At 37.9% G+C, this 27262-nt stretch overlaps 1 protein-coding gene across 2 annotated transcripts in view; it reads left to right on the top strand.

The window, feature by feature from the left end:
• Window positions 1–27262, top strand: part of shroom1 (shroom family member 1) — a 57789-nt gene that overhangs the window by 16316 nt on the left and 14211 nt on the right. The window contains exons 2-3 of one of the 2 annotated variants that reach the window (XM_079585055.1): window positions 302–430; window positions 24238–26738. In XM_079585055.1, coding sequence (XP_079441181.1) covers window positions 24324–26738 — 2415 coding nt within the window. In that variant the 5' untranslated portion in view covers window positions 302–430; window positions 24238–24323. The remainder of the gene's footprint in view (window positions 1–301; window positions 431–24237; window positions 26739–27262) is intronic. The other variant, XM_079585054.1, reaches the window with a different exon arrangement.

The following is a 27262-nucleotide window of genomic DNA, read 5'->3' as shown; positions in this document are numbered from 1 at the left end:
TGAGCAATAAATTTGTTACAATATGTAGGCTATTAATCTTTGTTAATGTTAGTTAATAAAAACCCAGCTGTACATGTTAGGTCTCAGTGCATTAACTAATGTTAACAAATACAAGCTTTGATTTTAATAACCTATTAGCAAATGTTAAAAATGAATATGATCTAAGATTAATAAATGCTGTAAAGGTTTTGTTCATTCTTAGGTCATGTTAACTAATGGTTAACCTTATTGTAAAGTGTTAGCATGATTATTTTATGCTACATCTCAAATATGTATTGTAAGTTCTGTGTGAAATCTTCAGCTTTGTTACAGCGGAGTGTGTGACTGAGCTGAGTTTGATTGACAGCTGGCGGTCACCTGACACCTTCTCTACCCGGTGTGGGCTCTCGGCGAACGTAATGTGAGAATTTCAGCAATTTCCACTGCCCAGGTAGAGTTACCTTTCTGTTTTTCAGCTCTTTTTTTTTTCCAACATAGTTGCAAAAGTAGAAAAGTGCACCGGGCAGATTTAGCCTTTTAGCGATCTTGAAACAAATCTAAACTATTTGAGATTTGCCTATACAGCATTTGGCATTGCCATTAGGTGACTTGCATTAGACTTCCTTTATGAGGCTTACGTATTGGGAGGATAAAACTGAAACTTTGTCCTTATTGGCTGTAAACCACATTTCTGTGCAGTCAAGCGAGTGCAATCCACCTTGCGTTACGTGACGAGTCCGACTGTAGGCAAACACACCAGCTACACTGCACATTATGCTTTTCTTACTCAGTACTTTTGTCTTTTTCAGTCCAAATATCTACAAATTCTTAAATCAAGATGCATTTACTAGATGAGTAAAATTACATTAGATGATATGTCTTGTTTTCTGGGGGAAAAAATAAAATGAAGTGAGTTTTTTCCTAAAACAAGCTAAAATTTCTGCCAATGGGGTTAGAAAAATAATGTTAATTCGAATGAAAAAAAACAAGATTATTTTTCTAACCCCATTGGCAGAAAATGTAGCTTGTTTTAGGAAAAAAACTCACTTAATTTTATTTTTTTCCGCCAGAAAACAAGACATATCATCTAATGGCATTTTACTCCTCTAGTAAATGCTTCTTGATTTAAGTATTTTTAGATATTTGGACTGGAAACAAGACAAAAGTACTGAGTAAGAAAATCTTTTTTAAAAGTGTACTGAAGCTGAATCATCAGAGAAAGTAAATGCATCTTGATTTAAGATTTTTTTTTTATATATTTGGACTTCAAACGAGACAAAAATACAGAGTAAAAAAAGCATTTTTTGCAGTGTACTGAAGAAACTTGAGAAAGCCAGGAGTCACGAGCATCTTTGTCAGATTGTTAGCAATCAGTGCTGTGAAACACATGACATATAATACCCTACTGTATGTGCTGAAGCTTATCTTGCACATTCCCATCCCATGTAATCACCTTGCCACTGATACGGACTCAATAAGAGAGACTCGCTGCCATGCAAACACTCAACGACACACTTGCAGACTTTTAAAAAGACGTTTTAAGCTCATCAAACTCCGGCAGAAACATGCGCCCTCATTGCTGGGAGACGCTTGACAGACGAGAACATCATCCATCACACACGACCCACAGTCTGGCAACAACAGCCGTTGGCTCCTTTATTTATATAGATATTTAGACAACAGTTCTTTCTTTTTCCTGAATTGCTTGTTTTAGGAAAAAACTCACAGAAAACAAGACATATTATCTAATGGCATTATAAAAAGCCTTGTTTATACTCGACGCGTATACTGCGCGCGCACCTCTCCAAACGGTCGAGGCGTTTATACTTGACGCGTTCGCCGTTGTACTATTCTTTGAAACTACAGGGGGCGACTCGAGTAATTGTCCTCTCTAAACCATCAGGAATCGGTGAGAAGAAGAAATATAAACACGTGACAATGTTTATTTTAGTTACCACCACCACCAATACAAAAATAATCGTGTAAAACCCAGTAAACCCTGAGATTATTACTTGTGACATTAGAACAAAATATATGTAGGCTAGTCTATATGGGAATACATGTACGTATACAAATAAATTAACGATCTCTTAAATATTTTCTAATGTCACTAAACATTTCATTAACTTTCGTGTACATTTGTATTAACCATGGACCTTTATGTTCATTAAAAAGGCTTTTAATGCTATTGTATGCTAATTTTTTTAATGTAAGCAACTAATTTAGGGGTGCTGGTGTGATGAGAGGGTCGTGCTCGGCCAGATTCGGCTCAAAGTCGTTCATCTTCGGATGCGGAGCCGCGCGCGATGTTACAAAATCTGCCGTGCACACCGCCAGGCGAAATGGGCCCTTGCGCACCCAATGCGCACGACCGCCCACACCGCAATGACGTCATTTTTGCTGCGTGCACTTCGCACTCGTGCGGACGCGTCGAGTATAAACAAGGCTTAATACTGTCATAGTGGACGAGCAAATCTACCGTATATTAAAAAAAATAATGTTGTCGTGTCACAAAATGTAGTTTTAAGAGTGTTTTAGGCATGATTCTCTCCGACTCTCCGAGCTGTACTGGATAAGCTAACACACCGCGTCAGTTACGTCATCCTCATGTCTCACACACATCAAAAACTCGAATGCACGGGTTTTGCACTCGAATGTGTTTTTTTTGTTATTCTACGAATATTCTAAATTAGATTTTTTATTTTTATTCAGCAAATACTTAAAACTAGATGTTTTTTTATTCAACAAATTTTCATTATTTTAATTTTTTTTAAAGGGGTGGACGGTATAATGCCCCTTTTTACAATATTTTACAATATTTTACAATTGTGTGTTTAAAGTTGTCCCTTTTTGAGGGTGAGCAAAAACACGTTGTTTCGTGTGTGTGTCCCCCTTTAAATGCAAATGAGCTGCTGCTCCCGGCACAGGGGGCGGAGCTTCAAGGTGTGTGTGTGTGTGTGTGTGTGTGTGTGTGTGTGTGTGTGTGTGTGTGTGTGTGTGTGTGTGTGTGTGTGTGTGTGTGTGTGTGTGTGTGTGTGTGTGTGTGTGTGTGTGTGTGTGTGTGTGTGTGTGTGTGTGTGTGTGTGTGTGTGTGTGTGTGTGTGTGTGTGTGTGTGTGTGTGTGTGTGTGTGTGTGTGTGTGTGTGTGTGTGTGTGTGTGTGTGTGTGTGTGTGTGTGTGTGTGTGTGTGTTAGCAGCTGACTTTGAAACGTGCAGTGCTCATGTTTATTCAACAATGTCAAAGCCTTTTGGAAAATGTATTTGTGGCGGGCAGTGTTGATATGGGAAACACTGTAATATAATTTGACAGCTATCAATTACAGATCAACCTCTCCATCTTCACTGTTACACACACACACACACACACACACACACACACACACACGTGCATCACCAGTGCAACAGTGAAGAGACTTTCTCAAACAGTGTCGCGTTCCCAATACTGTTAAAGAGACATACACCGGTATTGCGGTATATTAAAAATTCATATCATAACAAAAATAAACACCGGTATTCGGTATGAACCGGTATATCGCACAGCACTGCGTATCAATAACATGCTTTTCAACCGTTACTGCCTGTAGAGACTGTAAAATGGAAACCAAGCGTCATCTGTAATGTGACTATAGTCAGGCCCGTTTTGTTCTTTCTAGAGCAGGAAGAAAACACGCTTTCGCCATTCGATTACTAATATTGCGTCATAACCCTTTTATTATCCTGACGCCTTTTGTGTCCTTCCCGAATACCTACTGTATTTCCCTGGTTTTGTATTCGCATGGCTTCTAATTGTGTGTTTTTATGCAATGAAAGCCCAGTATAGGTATTCATAACATGGGTGACAATTATTTCCAAAGGTCCCCCACTACTTTTTGTTCTGTTGCTTCTCCGTCTGTAAAGGAGGGCCGGAATAAAACATGGAGAATGTCAGATCTCAGGAGTGGGGCATTTCCTGGCCACTGTCTTTTGTTCCTCTCGTTCCTTCACCTTGTCCGGTTACCTAAGAGAGGCTGTGTGGAGAATGGCGTAATTTGGCACAAATATTTCCCTGGTTAAAGTCGTGGGTTCCCATCTTTCTGGAGAACTAAACATTGTGTCCATTTTTATGTTATAAGCAGATTTAAAATAATGTTTGATAGACTTTTGTCCTCACATTGTTTCTTGTCCTCGCATATATATACTTTTTTTCAGTCACTTGGACTTTACTCGGTTCTGTTTGCTTGCGTTGACCGCATTGTTTCTTCCAGACGAATGACTTTTAGGATTTGCATACAATCACAATCGGATTCATAAAGGCTGACACGAAACTGTTCTTATACACTATATGGACAAAATGATCTGGATACTCCCTGCTAATTAATGGGTTCGTTTATTCCAGTCATTCCTGAGGCCTTCTAACAACAAAAACCTACAACACTACAGATGTACTGTGTAATTACATATTGTTCTGTAAGATTCCCTGAGTTTGAGGTTTTGGGTGTTTATAGGGGCAAGAGTTATGTTTTGGGGGTTTATAGGGGTTTAAGTTAGGTTTATAGGGGCAAGAGTTAGGTTTTGGGGGTTTATAGGGGTTTAAGTTAGGTTTATAGGGGCAAGAGTTAGGTTTTGGGGGTTTATAGGGGTAAGAGTTAGGTTTATAGGGGCAAGAGTTAGGTTTTGGGGGTTTATAGGGGTAAGAGTTAGGTTTATAGGGGCAAGAGTTAGGTTTTGGGGGTTTATAGGGGTAAGAGTTAGGTTTTGGGGGTTTATAGGGGTTTAAGTTAGGTTTATAGGGGCAAGAGTTAGGTTTTGGGGGTTTATAGGGGTTTAAGTTAGGTTTATAGGGGCAAGAGTTAGGTTTTGGGGGTTTATAGGGGTAGGAGTTAGGTTTTTGGGGTTTATAGGGGTTAGAGTTAGGTTTTGGGGGGGTTTATAGGGGCAAGAGTTAGGTTTTTGGGGTTTATAGGGGTTAGAGTTAGGTTTTTGGGGTTTATAAGGGTTTGAGTTAGGTATTTGGGGTAAGGGTTGGGTTACGGTGTTGGGGATAAAGTATTTTAAATGTAATTACAATGCAACACCATGACTGTACATAATAAGCATATTAGGTTACACTTTATTATTTTAAGGTGTCTTTGTTACACTGTAATTATACATTTAAGTACTGAGTAATATTAACTACATGTACTAAATATAGGGTTAGGATTAGGTTTTGTTTGTTTTAGGGTTAGTTGCATGTAACTATGCATCATTTATAGTTATGACTATAGTAACTGCATGTAACGTATATTACAATGACGCTGTAAAAAGTTATCTTATATCAAATGGATAAGTAGAGTACATAGTTATGGCCACATAATGTAAGGTGTGACCCAAGCCATTAATACAAAAAATAAAACCGTTAAGCAATTTTTTTGTCACTTAGCCCGAACTTAAAATCCTTCCATTCCTTAGCAATAGTTGCCATTCGACACGCTTTTTCTCTTTTCTAATTGAAGTCTATGGAGGATCTGTGTGTTTGAATAGTTTTAAATATGGATGCACGATATATCGGCCACTATATCGGTATCAGTTCAGTTTTAATGTTATCGTTATCGGCCTGATAAGAAAATTAGGCCAATATATTAAAGCTAATAAATAATGTATTATTTCCTTCAGCTGAGACACTTCAGATGCGCACTGTTCAACATGATGACTTTGAATTGCTGGAAATATGATTTTAATCACTTTTAAAAAAGGAAAATACAGTAAAGTGCAACATGCTACAAGTCTGTCATATCGGCTACATAAAATTATAATGAGAATATCATTATAATTGTGTGTTTGGGACAAGGATTTTAATGGTGAGACTTGTTTTTTTTTAAATCATGCTCTCAAAAATTATATAAAAATATGGATTTAGATTTATCGGCCAATATATTGGTTATCGGCTTTCAAACATTGAGTTATCGGTATCGGGCGATTTTCATATCACTGCTTCTCAAGTTTTAAATTTAATTCTACATAAATGATCCCAAAATGTGTTGAATTCTATTGTCAGGACATTTAATAAAACACAGTATTAGCATATTTTTCTGATAGAGTATACGAGTTGCCAACTGCACATAATTTTGCACATGCACTTTGTATTGTATTTTGTCTTGCTGCATTTGCAGGAGTTCTGCAGAGAGAATGTGTGCATTCGTTCATGCGCTTTTGATTTGTGGATTATTTGCGATGAATAAAGTAGGAGGAGCATTTGTATAAACATACATAATTATTATAAATCAAAATTTTAAAAAAAATGTTTGTCAAAATGACTGAAAATGTGTATCTGAGCTACCTGTTCACTGACTGATGGGCTCAGATGCCGTCAAAGACAAAAGTGAAATACTGTCCAGTTTGGTGTTGGTAAAGTTGCTGTATTTGACCTTGTAGAGCAGTACTGTATGTCTTTATGAATTAGGCCCCTGGATTTTCACTCGTTAAAAGGCAGAACCACTGAACGTAATCCAAGAATACAATCCCAATGAGACTGGAGCGAAAATGCCATTGTGGCACAACATTCACAACCCATTTTTACTCCCAAAATGTGTTTGAAACTGAATATTCAAAGAAAGAAATGTAGTATAAATGTTGTATAATCCTGCTGTAAAGGAAGGGCAAAAATCCCCTGATCACATTTCACTTCCACCAAATCTCAGATTATGATCCATTCTGTGGACAAAATGACACATACTCTACATGAATGCATTATTTTATATTGCTAAGGCTAATACATAGTATCATGTATTCTAAATACTCACATTTTGGCATGATTTGACAAGAATACAGTTTTTTTTGGAAATGACTATAATATGAGACCCTGGATCACAAACCCAGTCTGGAGCCGCACGGGTATATCTGTGGCAATAGCCAACTATACATCGTATGGGTCAAAATTATCAATTTTTTCTTTTATGCCAAAAATCATTAGGATATTAAGTAAAGATCATGTTCCATGAAGATATTTAGTAAATTTCCTACTGTAAATATATAAAACATGTATTTTTGTGAGTGAATGCAGCACAATCGTGAACATAAATGCACAACTTTAAAGGAGATAACGCTAGAGAACTTGACAGCGTTTATTGAGTTTCGTCTGAAGCGACGAGACGCACTCATTTATGATGGAGGGAAAAACAGCAACTTACATTTTTATTTCTGATATTTTGCGTCAGTTTCGACGATTTTGTTCTCTTGAACACATGGGATTGAAACACTGATTCATTCGCAAATGTTTTATAAGATATTACATTTTTGCTCATAAATTACAGGGGTGGTTGATTTATTATTAATTTACTTTTCTAACTGTAGTTAGTGTGTAATGTTGCTGTTTGATCATAAACAACATCTGCAAAGTTACAACGCTCAAAGTTCAGAGCAAAGGGAGATATTTGCTTTTGCAGAATTTTTTTTTTTAAGGACTACAACAAACGGCTGGTAGAGACTACACGACATTCCTCCCGGGTTAGTGACATCACCAACCCTAGAATTTACATAAACCCCGCCTCCGGGACACGATTTATAGATTATCAAGACAGAATATGCTAATCAATGACTAGAAGATAACTACACATAAGATACATAAATTCATCAATAACCATTCAGAAATGTCCTGTTCTTCTACATGTTGCCACTTCTTCTTGTCTCTCCATCTTTCTGACTCCGGTTTGAACATAAAAGGCTAAAAGTTTTTGAGATTTTCAGTGCGTGTGTGTGTGTGTGTGTGAGGTAAAAGGACACGAGCTAGAAGCTCCGCCCCCTGTGCCAGGAGCAGCAGCTCATTTGCATTTAAAGGAACAGACACAAAATGGTGCGGTTTTGCTCACCCTCAAAAAGTGACTTTAACCCTTTATATTGGCGCGGGCCCCGGCCATTTTATATTTTAAACAGTAATATCCTATACTAAACCTAAACCAATCTTGACAAACTATATGTCATTTGAAAGCTTAAAATCTCTAGTTTTCATTTGTGGTGACTGATTTTTGAAATACATTACAGAGGAGCCGTAATTTATCAATTTGCAACAAGAATATTTTCATACTCCTAAGGCGTGTTCAGACCTTTATTTTGAAATAGTGATGAACATGAAAAATCATGAAAGAATGGTAGAAACCTCAGTTTGTTTTCATGCCAAGAGTTCAAAAGATAGCATCCATTCAATTGTTTTAGAAAAAAAGGTCTGAAAATGTTTTAAATATAAATAAAAAAATTATAGATTTACCATTTGTGATTCACCATTCGTGGCAGCGAGCTATAATGCACATATGTGATCTTTTTGTGTTTCTTAGAGGTTGAATTCATTTAAAAATCTGCCAAACTTCCAACACTACTTCTGAATAGGATTTCTACTTCATAAATTGTATGAAAATTGTAAAAATAATAGTTCAGACTCAAACAACATATGGAAATGGAGGCGCCCTTATATGGGCAGTAATGTCCACTAGTGGAGAAGTGTGGTACTGCGCCCAAACTAAATCTCACTGAACGCTTATTTTTTGAGATATCAACCTAAAATTTTAAACACAACTTGTTCAGATTTTTGCCTTTGATTTTTTTGCATTTTTAGAGTCCTCCAGGTTTTGAAAATATATATTTTATATAAAATATGAATAATTAAATTTTTAACGTTGTACATTTTCATAAACTCAAACTTCTATAACTTTTTTTCTGTTTAACTTTCTTAATTTATTTCTCTTCTACAAAAATCTGCCAAATGTCTTCTTAAAAACAAGACAAATCTTACATCTATACTCCAAAGCATTCTTGAATTACAACCATTTAAGTTCGGAATGTGCATTTTCATGTATATTCAAAAAAAGGGGGGCGCTTGATAAGGAGTTAACATGATATATAATAATATCTGTGGGGTATTTTGAGCTGAAACTTCACACACACACTCTGGGGACATCAGAGACTTATTTTACATCTTGTGAAAAGGGCATTATACACCCCCTTTAAATTTGCAACTTTGAAATTTGCAACTTTTTGTCGAAAAACAAATACTTATGTCATTTAAAGAAATGTTGACGCTACAAATGTACCTTTTATTTATTCGCATATAAGCAATAATGTTTGGAAATGTTTTGCTTTTTGGTCATTAGTTGCTCATGTCAGTGCTAGTAACCAGTATTACCTTGTTTTATGATCTATAGATCTCATCGCCTGTTCATGAGACCCGATGACAGATGGATGAGTCTGAGGAAAGTTAAGAATAGCTCACCTTTGTTTCCTAAAGCTTTTGTGAACTCAGAAGTTCAACTGTCAGGTGGGAGTGGCAGATTCAGCGATTACAATACGGGCTTCCTCAACAGAAACGCATTAGATTAGGCAATAATAGGCGTGAATCTGAATGCCTGTGTTCGTTTGTTTAACCGTCTGATCTTGTCAGCTTGTAGAACCTGCAAATCTCAGCATGAAGTATGTGTTGGACGGATTATCTCTGCAGTCGATCATTTTATCCCTTAAAACTCATCCTTGATCACCAAAATGACATATTTAAGTGTTTTTTGACTTCAAAAAAATGGATTCATGTCTTAAAATAGCTTGTAACTCTACACATGACTGTTTTTACTGTGTTTTTACCGGTATTCAAATAAAATGCTGCCTTGGTGAGTGAAGTCACCTTCATTTATATAGCGCTTTTAAAGGGATACTCCACTTTTTTTGGAAATAGGCTCATTTTACAACTCCCCCAGAGTTAAACAGTTTTACCGTTTTCGAATCCATTCAGCCGAACTCCGGGTCTGACGGTACCACTTTTAGCATAGCTTAGCATAGATCATTGATTCTGATGGGTCCAGTAGCATTTCTTTCAAAATGACCAACGAGTTTCAATATTTTTCCTATTTAAAACTTGACTCTTCTGTAGTTAAACCGTGTACTAAGATCGACGGAAAATGAAAAGTTGCGATTTTCCAAGCCTATATGGCTAGGAACTACTCTCATTCCGGCGTAAGAATCAAGGAACTGTGCGGCCGTACCACGGGTGCAGGCGTAATGATATGACGAAGCACTTGCCGTCAACAAACCAACGTGACGACCTGCTTGCACAGGAGCGTGCCTTGTAGCATGGAGACATTTGTGAGAGACGATTTAGATGACATTTACTTTGGTGCTGATCCCGAACCGTATTTATTTGGAAACCTAATTTGCCGCCTAAAAACTACACAAACTTAGTCCCGGTCATGTTGGAAGTTAAAATCGCAACTTTTCATTTTCCGTCGGTCTTAGTACACGGTTTAACTACATAAGAGTCAAGTTTTAAATAGGAAAAATATTGAAACTCGTTGGTCATTTTGAAAGAAATGCTACTGGACCCATCAGAATCAATGATCTATGCTAAGCTATGCTAAAAGTGGTACCGTCAGACCCGGAGTTCGGCTGAATGGATTCGAAAACGGTAAAACTGTTTAACTCTGGGGGAGATGTAAAATGAGCCTATTTCCAAAAAAAGTGGAGTATCCCTTTAAAGGGATACTTCTCCGATTAGCATTAAGCTTTGTATCAGTAGAAACCCGGTATCATTTTCGAATGACCGAAAATTTTATATGAATGTATCTTTGAAGGGAACTGACGGTCTTTAGAAAAGTTTTAATATTATTGTAATTTCATCTTTCCTGATAAAGCAGCATTTATGAGCGCTGTGCTGCTTTGTGTACATCCGTTACCGGGGAAACCGCTTTGTGTACATCCGTTACCGAGGAAACCGCTGTTTCTGGCTCTCCTACAGCGCCCCCTGCTGGACCTCTTTATAAACAGCATAATTTTGTGCTGTTAAACCTGTATTATTAATACCAGTGTGGATTTTTCTACAATATTCACTCGTGACAGTAAAATATGGCATTCTAAGTCAATCTACTGCAGTATCTCCTTTCTCAATCAGTAGAAAGTGTGGGTAACACCCAGTCATGCTTGAGAAAATAACATACCGTCATATACCGTGAAACTAGGATAATTTTTTTAAAATACCGTGATATGGATTTTTGGTCATATACGCCCAGCACTAGATTACAGTAGTAACGTAGAGAGGGTAAAGCCCATCCTCTCTCTCTCTCTCACACACACACACACTATCTCTCACACACACTCTCTCTCTCTCTCTCTCTCACACACACACACACACACACTATCTCACACACACACTCTCTCTCTCTCTCTCTCTCTCTCACACACTCACACACACACTCAATTCAATTCAATTCAGAAAGCTTTATTGGCATGACAAAAATACATCTTGTATTGCCAAAGCATCAATACAACATAGAAAAGAACACTCTCTCTCACTCACTCTCTCTCACACACACACTCACACTCACACACACACACTCTCACACACACACACTATCTCACACACTCTCTCTCTCTCTCTCTCTCTCTCTCTCTCTCTCCTCTCTCTCTCCTCTCTCTCTCTCTCTCTCTCTCTCTCTCTCTCTCTCTCCTCTCTCTCTCTCTCTCTCTCTCATATAAATGGCACCGGCGAGGCCCTCTTTATTCTGAAGCCGGCCAGGAATGCAAGGCTTTTTTCCTCTCCTCACACACACCATTATCAGCGGTGAAATATTCCCTACGCTGAACCCATTGTGCGCTAGCAGAGCGGACGTCACAGACTGAGGCCAGTCCGCTCTTCTAGAGAGATTTACTGCAGTTTAAACCCTTTCAGACTCTGTCTCTTGAGCTTTCTAAACTCTTACTCCGGTAACATTTCTGCAGTTAGCATAACATAGTAGCATACACTAAAGACACACATTAATAGATGTACACTACCCAGAAGTTTGGGATGGGTAAGATATTTAATGTTTTTAAAAGAAGTCTCTTCTGCTCACCAAGGCTGCATTTATTTGATTAAAAATACAAAAAAATCTGTAATATGTGAATATATAGTAAACTGTAATTTATTCCTGTGATCAAAGCTGTATTTTCAGCATCATTACTCCAGTCTTCAGTGTCACATGATCCTTCAGAAATCAGTAATATGATGATTTGCTGCTCAAGATACATTTCTGATTATTATCAATGTTGAAAACAGTTTTTTAGAAAGTTCAAAAGAACAGCATTTATCTAAAATGGAAAGCTTTTGTAACATTAAACACTACCGTTCAAAAGTTTGGAGTTTTTTGGAGGAGATAAATAAAATAAATCAATACTTTTATTCATCAAGGATTAATTAAATTGGTCAAAAGTGACAGTAAAGACATTTATAATGTTACAAAAGATTATATTTCAGAGAAATACTGTTTTTTAAACTTTCTATTAATCAAAAAATCCATTTTTTTTTGTTTTTACACAACTGTTTTCCACCTCGATAACAATAATTAATGTTTTTTGAGCATCAAATCATCATATTATACTGATTTCTGAAGAATCATGTGACTCTGAAGACTGAAGTAATGATGCTGAACATTCAGCTTTGATCACAGAAATAAATTACCTTTTACTATATATATTAAAATAGAAAACAGTCATTTTAAATTGTCATAATATTTCACAATATTACTTTTTTATCGCATAAGCAGTCTTGGTGAGCAGAAGAGACTTCTTTTAAAAACATACAAAATTGTACCGATTCAAAACTTTTGATAGTGTACATCTATTAACTTATAGAGACATTAATCTCGCATTCTCCACGGACTCTCAAATGCATGAATTTGAACCGAATGGGGATCAAAACGTAGTTGTTGCTCTTTGAGCCGCTGTTGTTTCCTCCGGCTCTTGCTTTCGTCACTAGCTTGCGTCGCTCTTCCTTCCACTCGATTGTTTCTCTGTACTTGTGCCCAGATCATCACGCAGCATTTCCTCCTCATGTTTCTACACAGCAATGCTCTCATAGAAGCAGTGTTTATAAGCACTTTAAATCTGAAATGAGAGCATTTCTAAAGTTTACTACTTCCGTACTTTTAATACTGGGAGTATGTTCTATTATCAGACAGACATTCAGTTAAGTTACAGTAAAGCTGAAACTCAAAAAAAATGTGAATATGGTGCAAAAGTTCATTTATTTCAGAAATTCAACTTAAAATGTGAAACTTATATATCATATAGACTCATTACATGCAAAGTGAGATATTTCAAGCCTTTATTTGTTATTATTTTGATGATTATGGCTTACAGATTATGAATATTTTCACAATATTCTATTTTTTATTTGGGGTTTTCATAAGCTGTAAGCCATAATCATCAAAACTATAACAAATAAAGGCTTGAAATATCTCACTTTGCATGTAATGAGTCTATATGATATATAAGTTTCACATTTTAAGTTGAATTACTGAAATAAATTAACTTTTGCACCATATTCACATTTTTCGAGTTTCACCTGTGTATACAAATTTATTTTGGGATCAGTAAGATTGTTAATGTGTTTTTTTTAAATAAGTATTTTCTGCTCACCAAGGCTGCATTTATTTGATTAAAAATACAAAAAAAACAGTAATATTGTGAAATATTATTTCAATTTAAAAGAACAGTTTCCTATGTGAATATATAGTTAAATGTAATTTATTCCTGTGATCAAAGCTGTATTTTCAGCATCATTACTCCAGTCTTCAGTGTCACATGATCCTTCAGAAATCTGAATAATATGATGATTTTCTGCTCAAGAAACATTTATGATTATTATTATCAATGTTGAAAACAGTTGCGCCATGGATATAATTTTCAAGAATATATTCAATTATTTGAAATTGAATCTTGTGTAACATTATAAATGTCTTTACTGTCACTTTTGATCAATTTAATACATCCTTGCTGAATAAAAGTATTGATTTATTTTATTTCCCCACCAAAAAACAACAACAAACATCTTACTGACACCAAACTCTTGAACGGTTAAAAGTATAATGTTACAAAAGCTTTATATTTTAGATAAATGCTGTTCTTTTGACCTTTCTATTCATCAGAGAATCCTGAAAAAAACAGGGGTTTTTTTACACTGATAATAATAATTAATGTTTTTGATCATCAAATCATCATATACTGATTTCTGAAGGATCATGTGACACTGAAGACTGGAGTAATGAATACAGCTTTGACCACAGGAATAAATAACTGTACAATTTATGCATATAGAAAACGGTTATTTTAAATTATAATCATATTTCATGTCATTACTGTTTTTTTGTTTTGTTTTTTTTTATCAAATAAATGCAGCCTTGGTGAGCAGAAGAGACTTCTTTTAAAACCATTAAAAAAATTGTACCGATCCCAAACTTTTGAACGGCAGTGTAAATGTAACCCTACAGTTTATGGACCGAATATACCGACATATATAATTTTAAGATGGGCTCTTTTATCAAGTTGGCATTCATTGAATGTCTCAAAAGCACATAATCCACCTTAAGAGTTCTCACATGATCACTGCCGAAATGTTTTACGCCGGTTAAAATTGCATTCCAGACATTTTCACCCGTCCGTCATCCAGCCGTCCTTCTTCAGGACTCTTATTAAGGTTGTCATCATTGATCGCTCTTCTCTGGGGGGGGAAACATGTTTTTGAATATCTAAGCACTGGTGTTGTAGTCAAAACCACCTCAACAGAGACCAAGACCAAGTCCAGGCCGAGACTTTGAGAACAAGACCTGAGCAGCACTTTTAATGCCTGAGAAATGTCTTGTATTTAAAGGGGTGGTAAAATGCCCTTTTCACAAGATGTAAAATAAGTCTATGATGCCCCCAGAGTGTGTGTGTGAAGTTTAGCTCAAAATACCCCACAGATATTTTTATATAGCATGTTAAAGTCACTTTTTGAGGGTGAGCAAAAACACAATTTTTGTGTGCGTTGTAAGACTGAAAATATTGGTTGGGGCCCTGGTCTGAGACAAAATGGCCCTGCTAGCTAATTAACATTCGACTTCCCCCATACAGCCTGACTTCCTCTCAGAAACAACGAAGAACTCACACAAGAACATGGTTTAATGTGAATGTTTATCAATAACTTATGTTTTTGGTGTCATTTGAAAGGTCTCAAAGTGAGTGGTACAGATATCTCATATCCAGATAGATAAAAGGTAATAAGGTTGATAGAAGTTTAGAGAAAACTGGGAAAGCCATTTGAGGGTGGCTTTCCCCATCCCCCATATCACCTGGGCAAACAGTATAAAGGAAGGTGTGCTTGCTCTATCGGGTCTCTTGTCTTTGGATGCCAAGCTGGGGAGAGGGTCTCTCTCCCTCTCCCTCTCTCTCTTTCTCTCTCTCTTTCTCTCCCCCTCTCTCTCTCTCTCTCTCTCTCTCTCTCTCTCTCTCTCTCTCAGGTAACATTTATGCTGGGTTAAAAATGGTTTAAATTCTCATTACATCATGTTGTAACTATTTAAGTGTAAACATAACCTTATTGCACATTGAACTTTTATTTAATTCATGGAGTCAGATTAAAACGAGATAATTGCATATGAGAACCTGTGTCTTATTTAACCAAAATTCCTTTAAAACGCTGGAGAGACTCGAACACGCGTTTCCTTCCCCGTGCTACTGGAAACCCCCATTGGACCAAAATAGCGCGACTTACAAATTGGTGAGCCCCGGAGACGTGATCGCGAAGCACAACGCGAGCCGCGAAAAAAGATCTTTCCAGCAAAAATGGAATCTAAAATCAACACAGAGGTTTGAACATCTTCTCTTTCTTCCGCCGCTGTGGTAAGTCAACTTTTTCTACCTTTTTAGAAGTGTTTAAGAAAATGTTCGCATTGTTACGGGTCGGAAATCTCTTTGTCTAGAAACACGTGTGAGGACGTGATTAGATTAGCAGCGGCAGCGCAGATGAGGAATGAAAACACTTGTATAGATTTGAAAGATCTCCTTGTTTGCCTAAGCAACAAGAGACGAAACCTAAAATTGGAATAACATCTTCCAAATAATGAATAACTCGACGAAGAACCGAAAAAATAAACCTTAAAAGTTTTAAAATCAACCGCATGTCTTTGCCATTGTTGTATTGGCTTGTAAACAAACCAGCAACACATGAAGAGAATGAGCAAACAACAGAAATAAAAATCTAAGTTTGTAAACGATCGAAAAATGCGTGATTTTATTAATAAAAAGGCAGGTCGATGAACTGTTTATGAAAAGCAAAGAAGTTTGGAAAAAATAGGATGACATGATTTACAGGCTAAAAATCTGTTTTAGGCTAAGCTAACGCAAATGCTAATGCCATGCTGCTTCCAAACGCTTAACCCTTTGTGTCGCCGGCCCACCGGTAGGCCCAAAACTACATTGAAAGCATTATTATCCTATACTAAACCTAAACAAACTCTATATTCGCATTAGGGTTCAGTAACTCTGAATCTTGAACAAAATTTATGCATTGTTACGTTTGAATTAATTCTAAATTACTCCGAGATTGTTTTTCCCAAATAGATTAACGGATTCGTATGTTACCACAATGTCGAGTCAGAGATTAGCGACGGCTAAAATACTGATATCAGAAGCTCGCTGGCTGCTTGTGTGAGAGGATGAGTGAGTCCGTCTAGGACCAGTTAGAGGCTGGTCGATTAATCTAGCATGGACGCTTCCGCAACCTCTGTTCTAATTTAATGTTACCTTATGTAAGTGCACGTGAAAGATCACGGGCTTGGCCAATCCAAAGCCATTAAAGAAAAGTAAAGTTAATCTACTGGCGTCTTTAATGGTGGCCAAAACCTACTAAAGTAAAACGGTTAAGTTAAGTTCCACGAGGGACACACAAGAGAGGGCTACTGAATGTATCTTTGATTGTTGCGTGTAGGGATTACAGCAAAATCCTAGATATGTAGCCATTGCCTCAGCTTTTTGATCTTCAGGACTGACCACTTGTGCCGGAGACCTACTGGGTAAGGAACTCAAAGCGACATAGTTTCCTGGTCTAAGCGGGTAAAATATTATTAAAGAGTCAAAAGAGAATAATTAAACATTAAAATGGTAATTTTGCCTTCAAGTAGTCCTCAAAGAGACTAAAAATGAAAGAATAGGCATTTGAAATATAAAAAGAGAAACGGTGAACATATATATTTTGTCAACCAGCCTGAACCAAATATCTTTTCATAATCAAATGTATTGACACGAGAACGTACAGAGCAAGGGCCGGATAAAAATAATCGCCTTTTGAAAAAACAAATACTTTGACAACAAAGTTGTTCCAGAGACCAGAAATAATATTATTTACCTTATATTATTTTAAATATAACATAATTGTATTATAACTCGAATTCTAATATACATTGTGTTATAATCGCCAAACAGGGCATTAATTGGAAAAGTATGACATCAGTCTTTAGAATTAGATTCTATTGGGATGTTAACCAGTGCCAAAAGGGCAGAGGATGTGCTTTTACATTTGCAAATAAGTGTGGCACAGTTAACAGCCAAATAAAACTGAAATCTGATCAGAGAAGTAAAATTACGAGGTGGGTGTGAAATGCTAAACAGCAGACAGATACCACAGTTTCTTGCAGGTAAAAAAAAATAATAATATCTGCACTAACAAAATGTGTGAATGACACCATAAAACAGGCTACACCGATCCAGGTGAACAAATTTCTGCCCACAGATCTGATTGTAATGAGCAACTTAAAATGACAATATGAGTGATAAAAACTCTGATGAATCCAGAAGATTTCCCCAGCAGAACTGGGATCTCTAATGCTCATGACACAAGCAGACTGTGAAGACTGAACCAAGAGCAGCTTTAGGTGTCACACACTGTCCTGAAACAGCAACAATTTAGACCTGGTCTATGAAACTGGGTTTCATGTGAAAACAGGAATTAAAAATTTGAAACTGTTGAAAATATCTGAATTAACTGTGGTTCTCTCTGCATTTGTTTCTGTCTCAGGTTTTAACACTGAAATCCCTTGGAGGATGGACGCCAGGACAGGCCGGACTCCACCTGCACCAAAGCAGGACGAGATTGTTAGAACATAACCTGAGACTCGGGAGATGGGTGAAAAGACAACTCGAGGCCACTCACACATCACAGTAACACTACTGCATAACTGTGGCCTCCCAGTTAGAACTGGATCCAAATTTACAACACAATTATCATATTTGATTCCACCCATCTCTTAGGCATGAACACTGAACACACACCTCCATTTACCGCTGAACACTACACATAAGAAGATAAAGATGGCATAGAGCCCAAAAGTGACACTTCACTAATGATCTATTGTCCATCATCACACTGAACAGATCCAGACAGCTTCACACACATAGGATGGCAAAGCTGATCCCATGATGACAGTACACATTACCGACTCATGGGAAAACACTGTAACGTACACATGCATGGCTACAGTCACAAATTGATAATGCAAATTCTAAAGCAGAGGCAGACCTGCTATTAAAATTCAAAATTTTTAACTGATTGTTATTGGTGTGGTTGGAAAATCATAGGGCCCATGATTTCTCAACAATGCCTCTAATAACAGACACATCATAAAAAACAAACTAGATCTGAAGTGTGAACGCTTCAATCAATTACAAAAAAATTACAATTCAACCCTGTCATCGACTGTGACTTAGCCAGCCACACACACACCCAAAAACACACACACACACAAAAACACACACACAAAAACACACACACACACACCCAAAAACACACACACACACACACCCAAAACAACACACACACACACAAAAACACACACACACACACACACAAAAACACACACACACACACACACACACACACACACACACAAACACACACACACACACACACACACACACACACTGTTACAAGGAAGATCTCCATTCTTGTATTGTGCCAAAGTCACTTCTTAAATCTGCATAGGTGGCTTACATTGGAAGATTACTGAACAAACAATGATTATTACATATATTTTCTTCATGATTTTTGATTGAATATTATTATTGATATTACATGAAATATTGTTACATACCTTGCATATTTGTATTTTGACCATTTGACCTACAACAATGTTTTTAGACATCAATTAAATTGAATCTCTATGTTTGGTTACACCAAAATTTATCTGACACTATTTAACCCTGCACTGGTTGTTTTATTAGAATGACATTTATTTAAATGTTTCTAGAAACAGGGTAAGAGCTTGTAGGATCTTCCTTTGTCCTTCCTTGACCCTAGGAATGCTATTGGTGTGGCAATTAAAATCAGATAATTAATGAGACCAAATGTACCACTCACATTTGCTGACATGAACATGGTATTTTACATTGAACATGACATGATTTTGCTTGATTGCATTATGCGTTCCTATGCATTTCCTTACGACTGTAAGTTCATATGTGCTCAATCGTGAAGCGACATTTAAGATGCTTTTCAGGTGTCTCACACAAAGCAGTGTGGATCGAAGGAGAACCCCTTCATCCACTGAGGTCTGCCCAGACCACCGTACCGCTGGAGGTGACAGGGTTGGTCAAGAAGGGTCAGATCATCATCGTGGAGAAGGTGCCAGGGAAGCAGAAGTTTCTCCATGGAGGAATGACACTGAACTGAACAAGTAACAAAAGGTCCAGATTGACTCTATGAACTTTGCTCACGTCACAGGATTACAGGAAGAGAACCTGAACTCATTCATCCACCTGCTGGACTCAAGCTATACACCTGATGAGAACAGGTGTTCTGCAGGTGAACACAGCCCACTGAGCTTCTACAGATGCCAACATTGCAAAGACAATTTTTGTGCTACATCTTCAAGGATAATAACAAACGTCTTACTGTGACCCCGTAAGTGTTCATCAGAATGTGACCCACGGGGTCAAGGAGGGAACTGTAAGACTGAAAATATTGGTTGGGGCCCTGGTCTGAGACAAAATGGCCCTGCTAGCTAATTAACATTCGACTTCCCCCATACAGCCTGACTTCCTCTCAGAAACAACGAAGAACTCACACAAGAACATGGTTTAATGTGAATGTTTATCAATAACTTATGTTTTTGGTGTCATTTGAAAGGTCTCAAAGTGAGTGGTACAGATATCTCATATCCAGATAGATAAAAGGTAATAAGGTTGATAGAAGTTTAGAGAAAACTGGGAAAGCCATTTGAGGGTGGCTTTCCCCATCCCCCATATCACCTGGGCAAACAGTATAAAGGAAGGTGTGCTTGCTCTATCGGGTCTCTTGTCTTTGGATGCCAAGCTGGGGAGAGGGTCTCTCTCCCTCTCCCTCTCTCTCTTTCTCTCTCTCTTTCTCTCCCCCTCTCTCTCTCTCTCTCTCTCTCTCTCTCTCTCTCTCTCTCTCTCAGGTAACATTTATGCTGGGTTAAAAATGGTTTAAATTCTCATTACATCATGTTGTAACTATTTAAGTGTAAACATAACCTTATTGCACATTGAACTTTTATTTAATTCATGGAGTCAGATTAAAACGAGATAATTGCATATGAGAACCTGTGTCTTATTTAACCAAAATTCCTTTAAAACGCTGGAGAGACTCGAACACGCGTTTCCTTCCCCGTGCTACTGGAAACCCCCATTGGACCAAAATAGCGCGACTTACAGCGTCCCTTTAAATGCAAATGAGCTGCTGCTCCCGGCACAGGGGGCGGAGCTACAAGTTAAAAAAGTACACATTTTTTTAAATTTAAAAAACTTTCAGACAAAGATGGAAAGTATGTCTTCAGGGAGCTATTCTCACGACTATGCTGGCCACCAGAAACTTCTCAGGTGACTCGAAATATTATATTTCTGTTATCTACAGTTTTTCTTTCTACCCTGTGTGAAATGAGTGTGTATGAGTGTGTCATGATCAGGAACCGGAACTGTTTTGATTCACGTTGCAATGAATGTTTGTAGAGATGCTTGAAAATCTTGTTGTGTTTGAGGCCCGTTACTGAAAAATGGCTGATGCTTATGAGTCTGGCCATTTGCAAGCATTTGGAAAATTGAACAAACAAATCCGAATCATTGGCATATCTGACCAAGCCATCTCATCTTATCAAACACAGTCCAAGAACTGGCCGAGTGATGCTAGTTTATGTGTAGTTATCTTCTAGTCATTGATTAGCATATTCTGTCTTGATAATCTATAAATCGTGTTCAGGGGGCGGGGTTTATGCTAATTTTAGGGTTGGTGATGTCACTAACCCGGGAGGAATGTCGTGTAGTTCCTACCAGCCGTTTGTTGTAGTTCTTAAAAAGCCATTTCTGTAAAAGCAAATATCTCCCTTTGCTTTGTACTTTGAGCGTTGTAACTTTGCAGATGTTGTTTATGATCAAACAGCAACATTACACACTCACTAAAGTTAGAAAAGTGAAATCATAATCAACCACCCCTTTAAACAACTCAAGTAATCTTAAACATTAAACAATTAAACTTAAACAAGTAATCAGACACTATATAGAGCTGTAAGTTACCAATCACTAACAAAATTCATGTTCGCTCTGCAGAGGAGACACAGACGTTGCATCTGAATTGGTACAATTACAACTGCATAAATAATGTTGAGATTAATGTTTTAAAAATTGCTCTTGCTCATGTGATATTGCTTAATTATATCATATGTTATAAAAACAAGATCTTGAATTTTTTGGGCATTTGTCTTAATTTTGGTGACAATCCCTCGTTGATTTCTGACCTGGTACAAAATCTCTCTCTTCTGGAAGCTTGTTTCCGCCACGGAATAAAACATTTAAAGATAATTTATACTTTTTATCTCACAATTGCGAGTTTACATCTCAAATAAAGTCAGAATTGCGTGAAATAAAGTTGCAATTGCGTGTTATAAAGTCCGAATTGTGAGATATAAAGTCGCAATTGCGTGTGAGAGTTTTTTTCCTTAGAATTGGACTTTATAACTCGCAATTGCTTTATATCACGCAATTCTGAGTTGAAGTTGGAATTTAAATTCAGAATTGCGAGATTACTCGCAATGGTAAGAAAAAAAAGTCAGAATTGTGAGATAAAAAATCGCAATTAACTTTTTAATTTTTTTATTCTGTGGCGGAAACAAGCTTCCATAACTTGTTTCTAATTAGATTTTTTTTTTTTTACTGTTGTGTCGGGTCTGAAATCAAGTCAGAAATAAGTTATTGGTTTGATTCGAAGCAGGCAGTTTTACACCCAATCATGTTAACAAATAAATCAGACAATGCACTGACAATTTAGTGATATACTGTAATATGTAGTATATCTGCATATATACAGACCTACAGTCTGGTCTTGGAAATAAAATGAGAACAAAACAAGTCAAATGTTCTCGAGTGCTACAACACCGTGGGACTTACTGGACTGTCTAAAACTATGCAGTTTTGGGGTTTTTTACATACTTTACATACCAACCAGCTTCATCGGTTTCCTCATTAGCAAAAAAAAATAAAAATTCCTCCTTACAAGCCTTCAAGCTTTCTTTAAAGACCTTCATCCTGACAGTGAGCTGGTAAATAGGGATCAAGGAAATAACTTGGCATTAAAAGAATTTTGTGCATGAAGCCTGAGATCAGATTTCTTAGTAGTTATCTCAGACCTTCAGAGTACTGCACTGTACCAAGCACTGCACACGACTGCTGATCACACACACTCTTGCTGGGGAGGACGTTGTAATTGACAAGCATCCATAATAGAGATGAAACGGGTTGAAAATTTAATTTCATGATTGTAGTGATCAAAATGATCACGGTTATCTGTATTATCACAGCATTGTGCTGGAAATGTCCCAAAAGTATTGATACACAAACTGACATTATTTCAGTGTTATATTGATTAACAAACAGCAAATACATTTTGTTCAACTTTTTTTTTTTATGTTGGTTTGGTGACATTCATTCATATTCATAAATCCCTTCTTCGTAAATGTTCTTAAATTTTTATTTTAAATTTTAAAAAAATTCCCTGGGGCATTTATACCTTTGAAAGAGCAATTGTTTCTAACCTTATTAGATGTATGCATAATTTTTTATGTAAAATTCGTATATTAAATCAATAAAACAAAAAAGCCGAAACTAAATTTGTGACCTTTACTTTAATAAAGCAATGATTCCAACATTTTACAGACCAAGGAAATTTTACAATATCCAATTTTTATACCACAACTAAAACACTAATATAAACTTCAAACATTTTTAAAGACAAGGATCAGTCAGTAATAACATAAGAACAAATAAACAAATGATCATAGCACAAATAAATACAATAGAACAAAGATAGAAATTAAATTAACAGTGCTTTTAAGATGTTCAGGTAGGCCTAACAGTAGTGTTGAGGTAAGAAATGCTACATCAACTGAATAAAGTAATCAAATGTAAAATAAGACTACACTTACAAACTGCACAAATTACAAATTGAATATAGATTCATTCTCATTAAAGCTACAAAAGTTATTCAGTCAAGAGCAGTGAGTGGTTTTCTCTTTTTCTTAAGTTCTTTGACAAACATTAATGACAGACTGCAGCAGGTTTATTAGGCTGCTGTCTCTTTAAGAGCTGAAGCACATGACGTGGATCTGATCATTAAATGTTCTCTTTATGAACTCTGTATGTTCATTTAAGACTTAACTCTCTTAAGACTGCATTTACAATGATACTTGACATCATTTTGTGTGACACCCCTACTTCTGCCATATTTTCACACTGCATGCTGCGTCTGTGTGAGACTTTTGCTAACTTGCATTTACCGTGAGTATTTCAACGTTAGTACTAAGCATGGGGAATTTTATCGTGGTTTATCGTCAAACTGGTAACCGTTTCCTCGGTTCCTAATCTATAAGATCATAATTGCATCTCAATTCACATACTTATGCATTGTTTTATGCCATTTTGAAGTATAATGCCATTTTGAAGTATAGTGTAAGTAGTGTGTTCACACTGAAAACACCAAAAAGAACAAGTATATATAATATACAGTTCAATTCCAACATGCATATTGGATATAATATCCAATTAAATACCCAGATTATGCACCTAATTAACCGAAAAAAGGAAGTGTGGACTGTTGAACTATTTCAGCTTTCAGACGGGTTATCAGACGCTGATGTTGGATGACAAATTATCCTTATATAATTTATATAATTGAAGGTACAGTACATAGAGTACACATACTGTGCTTGGGTCATTTGAAACACAACTTAATTTTTAACGCAATTTCCTTAATCATTAAACCACAAATCCATATAAAACTAATAGTTTAGTCAATGCAAAACTCAGACGGAAACAATTTATTTGGTGCGTTTCTACTCTGCATACATTATTTTTAGCAGTGATATAAAAGTTAATCACATTCCAAAATCAGAGCCATAATAATATGTAGAAGGTGTGCATTGTGTCCTGTCCTAAATGCCAGTTTAACTCTTTCTTCTTCTTTTTTCCTCACAGGTAATGCCAGACTCCTGTGGCTTCTGTTTTGTAACTATAGTGAGGACATATTTCCCCTCGGTCCATATTTCCACTTCATAGCCCACATGGATTCCTATAATTTCCACTTCGAGAGGATGAGCAACCTTGACCTACACCCTCTGAGTCTTCCGGTCAGTCGACTCTCCCCGGCCAAGTCCAGTAGCAGTATTGATCAGTATACCCACCACCACCACGGCAAAGGGGATTCAGCCTATAGCTCCTTCTCTGGTGGCTCCACGGTCCCCGATTACCCTTCTCCTTTTCTACTGGATGACATCCAGTCGCCAAGCTTGCACTATGCCGATCTGAAATGCGTGAAAGCTAAATATAGCCCAACCTGTCTTGATTCAGATTCCAAGAGCATGGACCACATTTACCGTTCGATGGAAACCGTTGCACAACAGCATCGCAGGAGCAGCGTTGACTTTTCTAGCATTGAAAATCCGTCAGTTCATAAGCATCCGTTACCACCCCCACCACCTCCTACCCGTCTGAACAGTTTTGTAACAACCAGGAATCTTGAAAACTCAAGGGCACGCCAGAGTCCAGAAGGACAGCTTGCTGACGTTTCTGCTTTACAGCAGACCGTTAATCCAGAGATCTCTGGTGTCCGGACTGAACCGGTGCATGGTCGTGCATTTCCACAGCTTAAAAATCACCTCAAGCAAGAACCAGCGGACAAGATGCTTGATCCACCAAAGTCTACAGAGATTTCAAATAGATCACCCCTGCAAACATGTCCCCCAGAGCACTTAAGGCAGCCTTGGAGTGGCCGTTCAGAAAATCAACGAAAAAGGTCGCATTCAGCTTATGGTGGACCCGTTTCTGAGAGTCAGTGTTTCGTCAGCTCCTGCCGTATGCCACAGAACATGGTCAGTGGGAGCATTCAGCACAAAGGACAATTTTATTTTGTAACTGGTGTCTTCAAGTCCTCTGAACCCAGTGCCATGCAAGGTGTTGTTGAAGACAGTGCAAGCGTGGAAACCTCTAGTGAGTGGTCATATAAAGCTCAGCGTCGAAGGCAGAGCTGCCCTGATGGTCCGAGCGGGAAGCTGTTTTTTCAAGACGAACACAAATTCAGCATTCAGAATGAAGTTGCCGAGCATCCTAATAACAAGGCGATTAAGTCCGAGGAGACTTCTGAAGGTGTAGAGGACCAGAGGGTCATGAGTAGAGAAACTGGCATGCATCACTCCACCAACCACCCTATCTTCTACTGTGGTCCCGAGGACAAGTCAGTTGGTGCAGTAATCACCCCTGCTCTAATTAAGGAAGACCAAACCAATCATCCCAAGAAAGAAGAAGAGATGACCAGAGATTCAAGATGGCCCCAACTGAATATTCCAAGTGACAAGATCAGCAAGGAGACTACGCCACTTTTGTATCACCTCACAGGAGCGAACAGGGCAGACAAGTTCAAAAACAATAATGATTGTGGTAAGGTGATCAAGAATCAAGACTGTGTCAAAGATAAACAGAAAGCTGAAAATGATGATGGGCAAGCCTCTCCCAGCAGGAGTGAAGATCAACCAAATGAATTATTCTACCCTTGTGGTACGTTGGATGACTCCTACAAAAAGTATTACAAGGAGAAACTGAAAGATGCCCAATCCAAGGTTTTGAGGGAGACTTCTTTTAAAAGGAGAGATTTGCAACTTTCTCTGCCACACAGGGTCAAGCTACAGACAGACAAGAGTCTTTCTGTTGTACCGGCTGGTTCTCCATCACTAGACATACGGCCCAACTTGGACAGTCCCAGTCCTCAAGAAGCAGACAAGGAGTGCATGAAAGAGCTTGGTGAGGAGATTGACAAGATGATTGCAAAGGAAACCGAGAGGCCGCAGAATATCGCTCAACCACAGGTGCCTCGGGTAGGGTGCAGAAAGCGTTTGACAGCGGATCAGAAAAAACTGTCTCGCTCTGAGCCGGAGAAGCTGCACCAGCTGGCAGATGGACCTGCTCATGTGACATGCCTCTCTCTTGACAACGAAGCTGAAGGTCTTCTTCCAGAGAGTGATCACGGTCTAGTGGCTGCCAGGCGGAAGATGTTTGAAACACGGGGGCGTGCAATGTCCGCCTCCACCTTCTCAAAATCAACTCTGAAGCACCTTCAGCATAAAGCCTTGGTAGCGTACATGGAACGTAAAACTGGTCAAAAGGTACCGGAGCCCCAGCGACCATTTCCACAAGTACCCATCCACAGAAATTCAACTTCGGAGTGGAGCTCCAGACATAATTCTGGTTCCACGAAGAACCTCCACAGGCCTCTCTCTGCAGGTCAGATTCTCGACTCCGTGTCAAGTTCTGGTAAATACACCCAGTTCACCACTGCTCAGCCCAGCTGTCACTCAAGGCAGTCCAGCTGGAGAGAAGAGTCCTCTAAAGCAGGGACTTCAGCATCCGTGGAGAGTCTCCTGGACCAGCCCGAACAACCCAAGTTCTTACGGACTCGCAGCACCTCCACTCCCCATGCTTTCCAGGTATCTTAATAAAACTGTACATCAAAATTCCAGTTTTACTTTAAGGGTTAGTTCACCCAAAATGAAAATTAATGAATTAATTACTCACCCTCATGTTGTTCCAACCCCGTAAGACTTTCCTTCATCTTCGGGACACAAATGAAGATATTAGTGATTAAATCTGAGAGCTGTCTCACTCCTCCATAGGCTTCTGTTGTAATTGAAACTTGCCGGCCCAGAAAGTTAGTAAAGACAATGTTTAAAATAGTCCAAGTGACTACAGTGGCTCAACCTTAAGTTTATCAAGCGACAAGAATACTTTTTGTGCGCAAAACCCCCCAAAAATAACGACTTTATTCAACTATTGATTTTCTTCTGTGTGTGTCTCTGAGTGAGTTCACGTAGTGTGACAGCGCAGCGCTTCTGGGTCGTCCGTCAGAACGGAGGCTCACTATGTGTGTGATGCGTGTGATGATGGCCAATAGTGAGCCTCCGTTCTGATGTTGAAGGAGTGAGACAGCTCTCAGATTTAATCACAAATATCT

Source organism: Phoxinus phoxinus (assembly GCF_949152265.1).
Source record: "Phoxinus phoxinus genome assembly, chromosome: 17".
NCBI classification, from domain to species: domain Eukaryota; kingdom Metazoa; phylum Chordata; class Actinopteri; order Cypriniformes; family Leuciscidae; genus Phoxinus; species Phoxinus phoxinus.
This window is presented reverse-complemented; position numbering and strand designations above follow the sequence as displayed.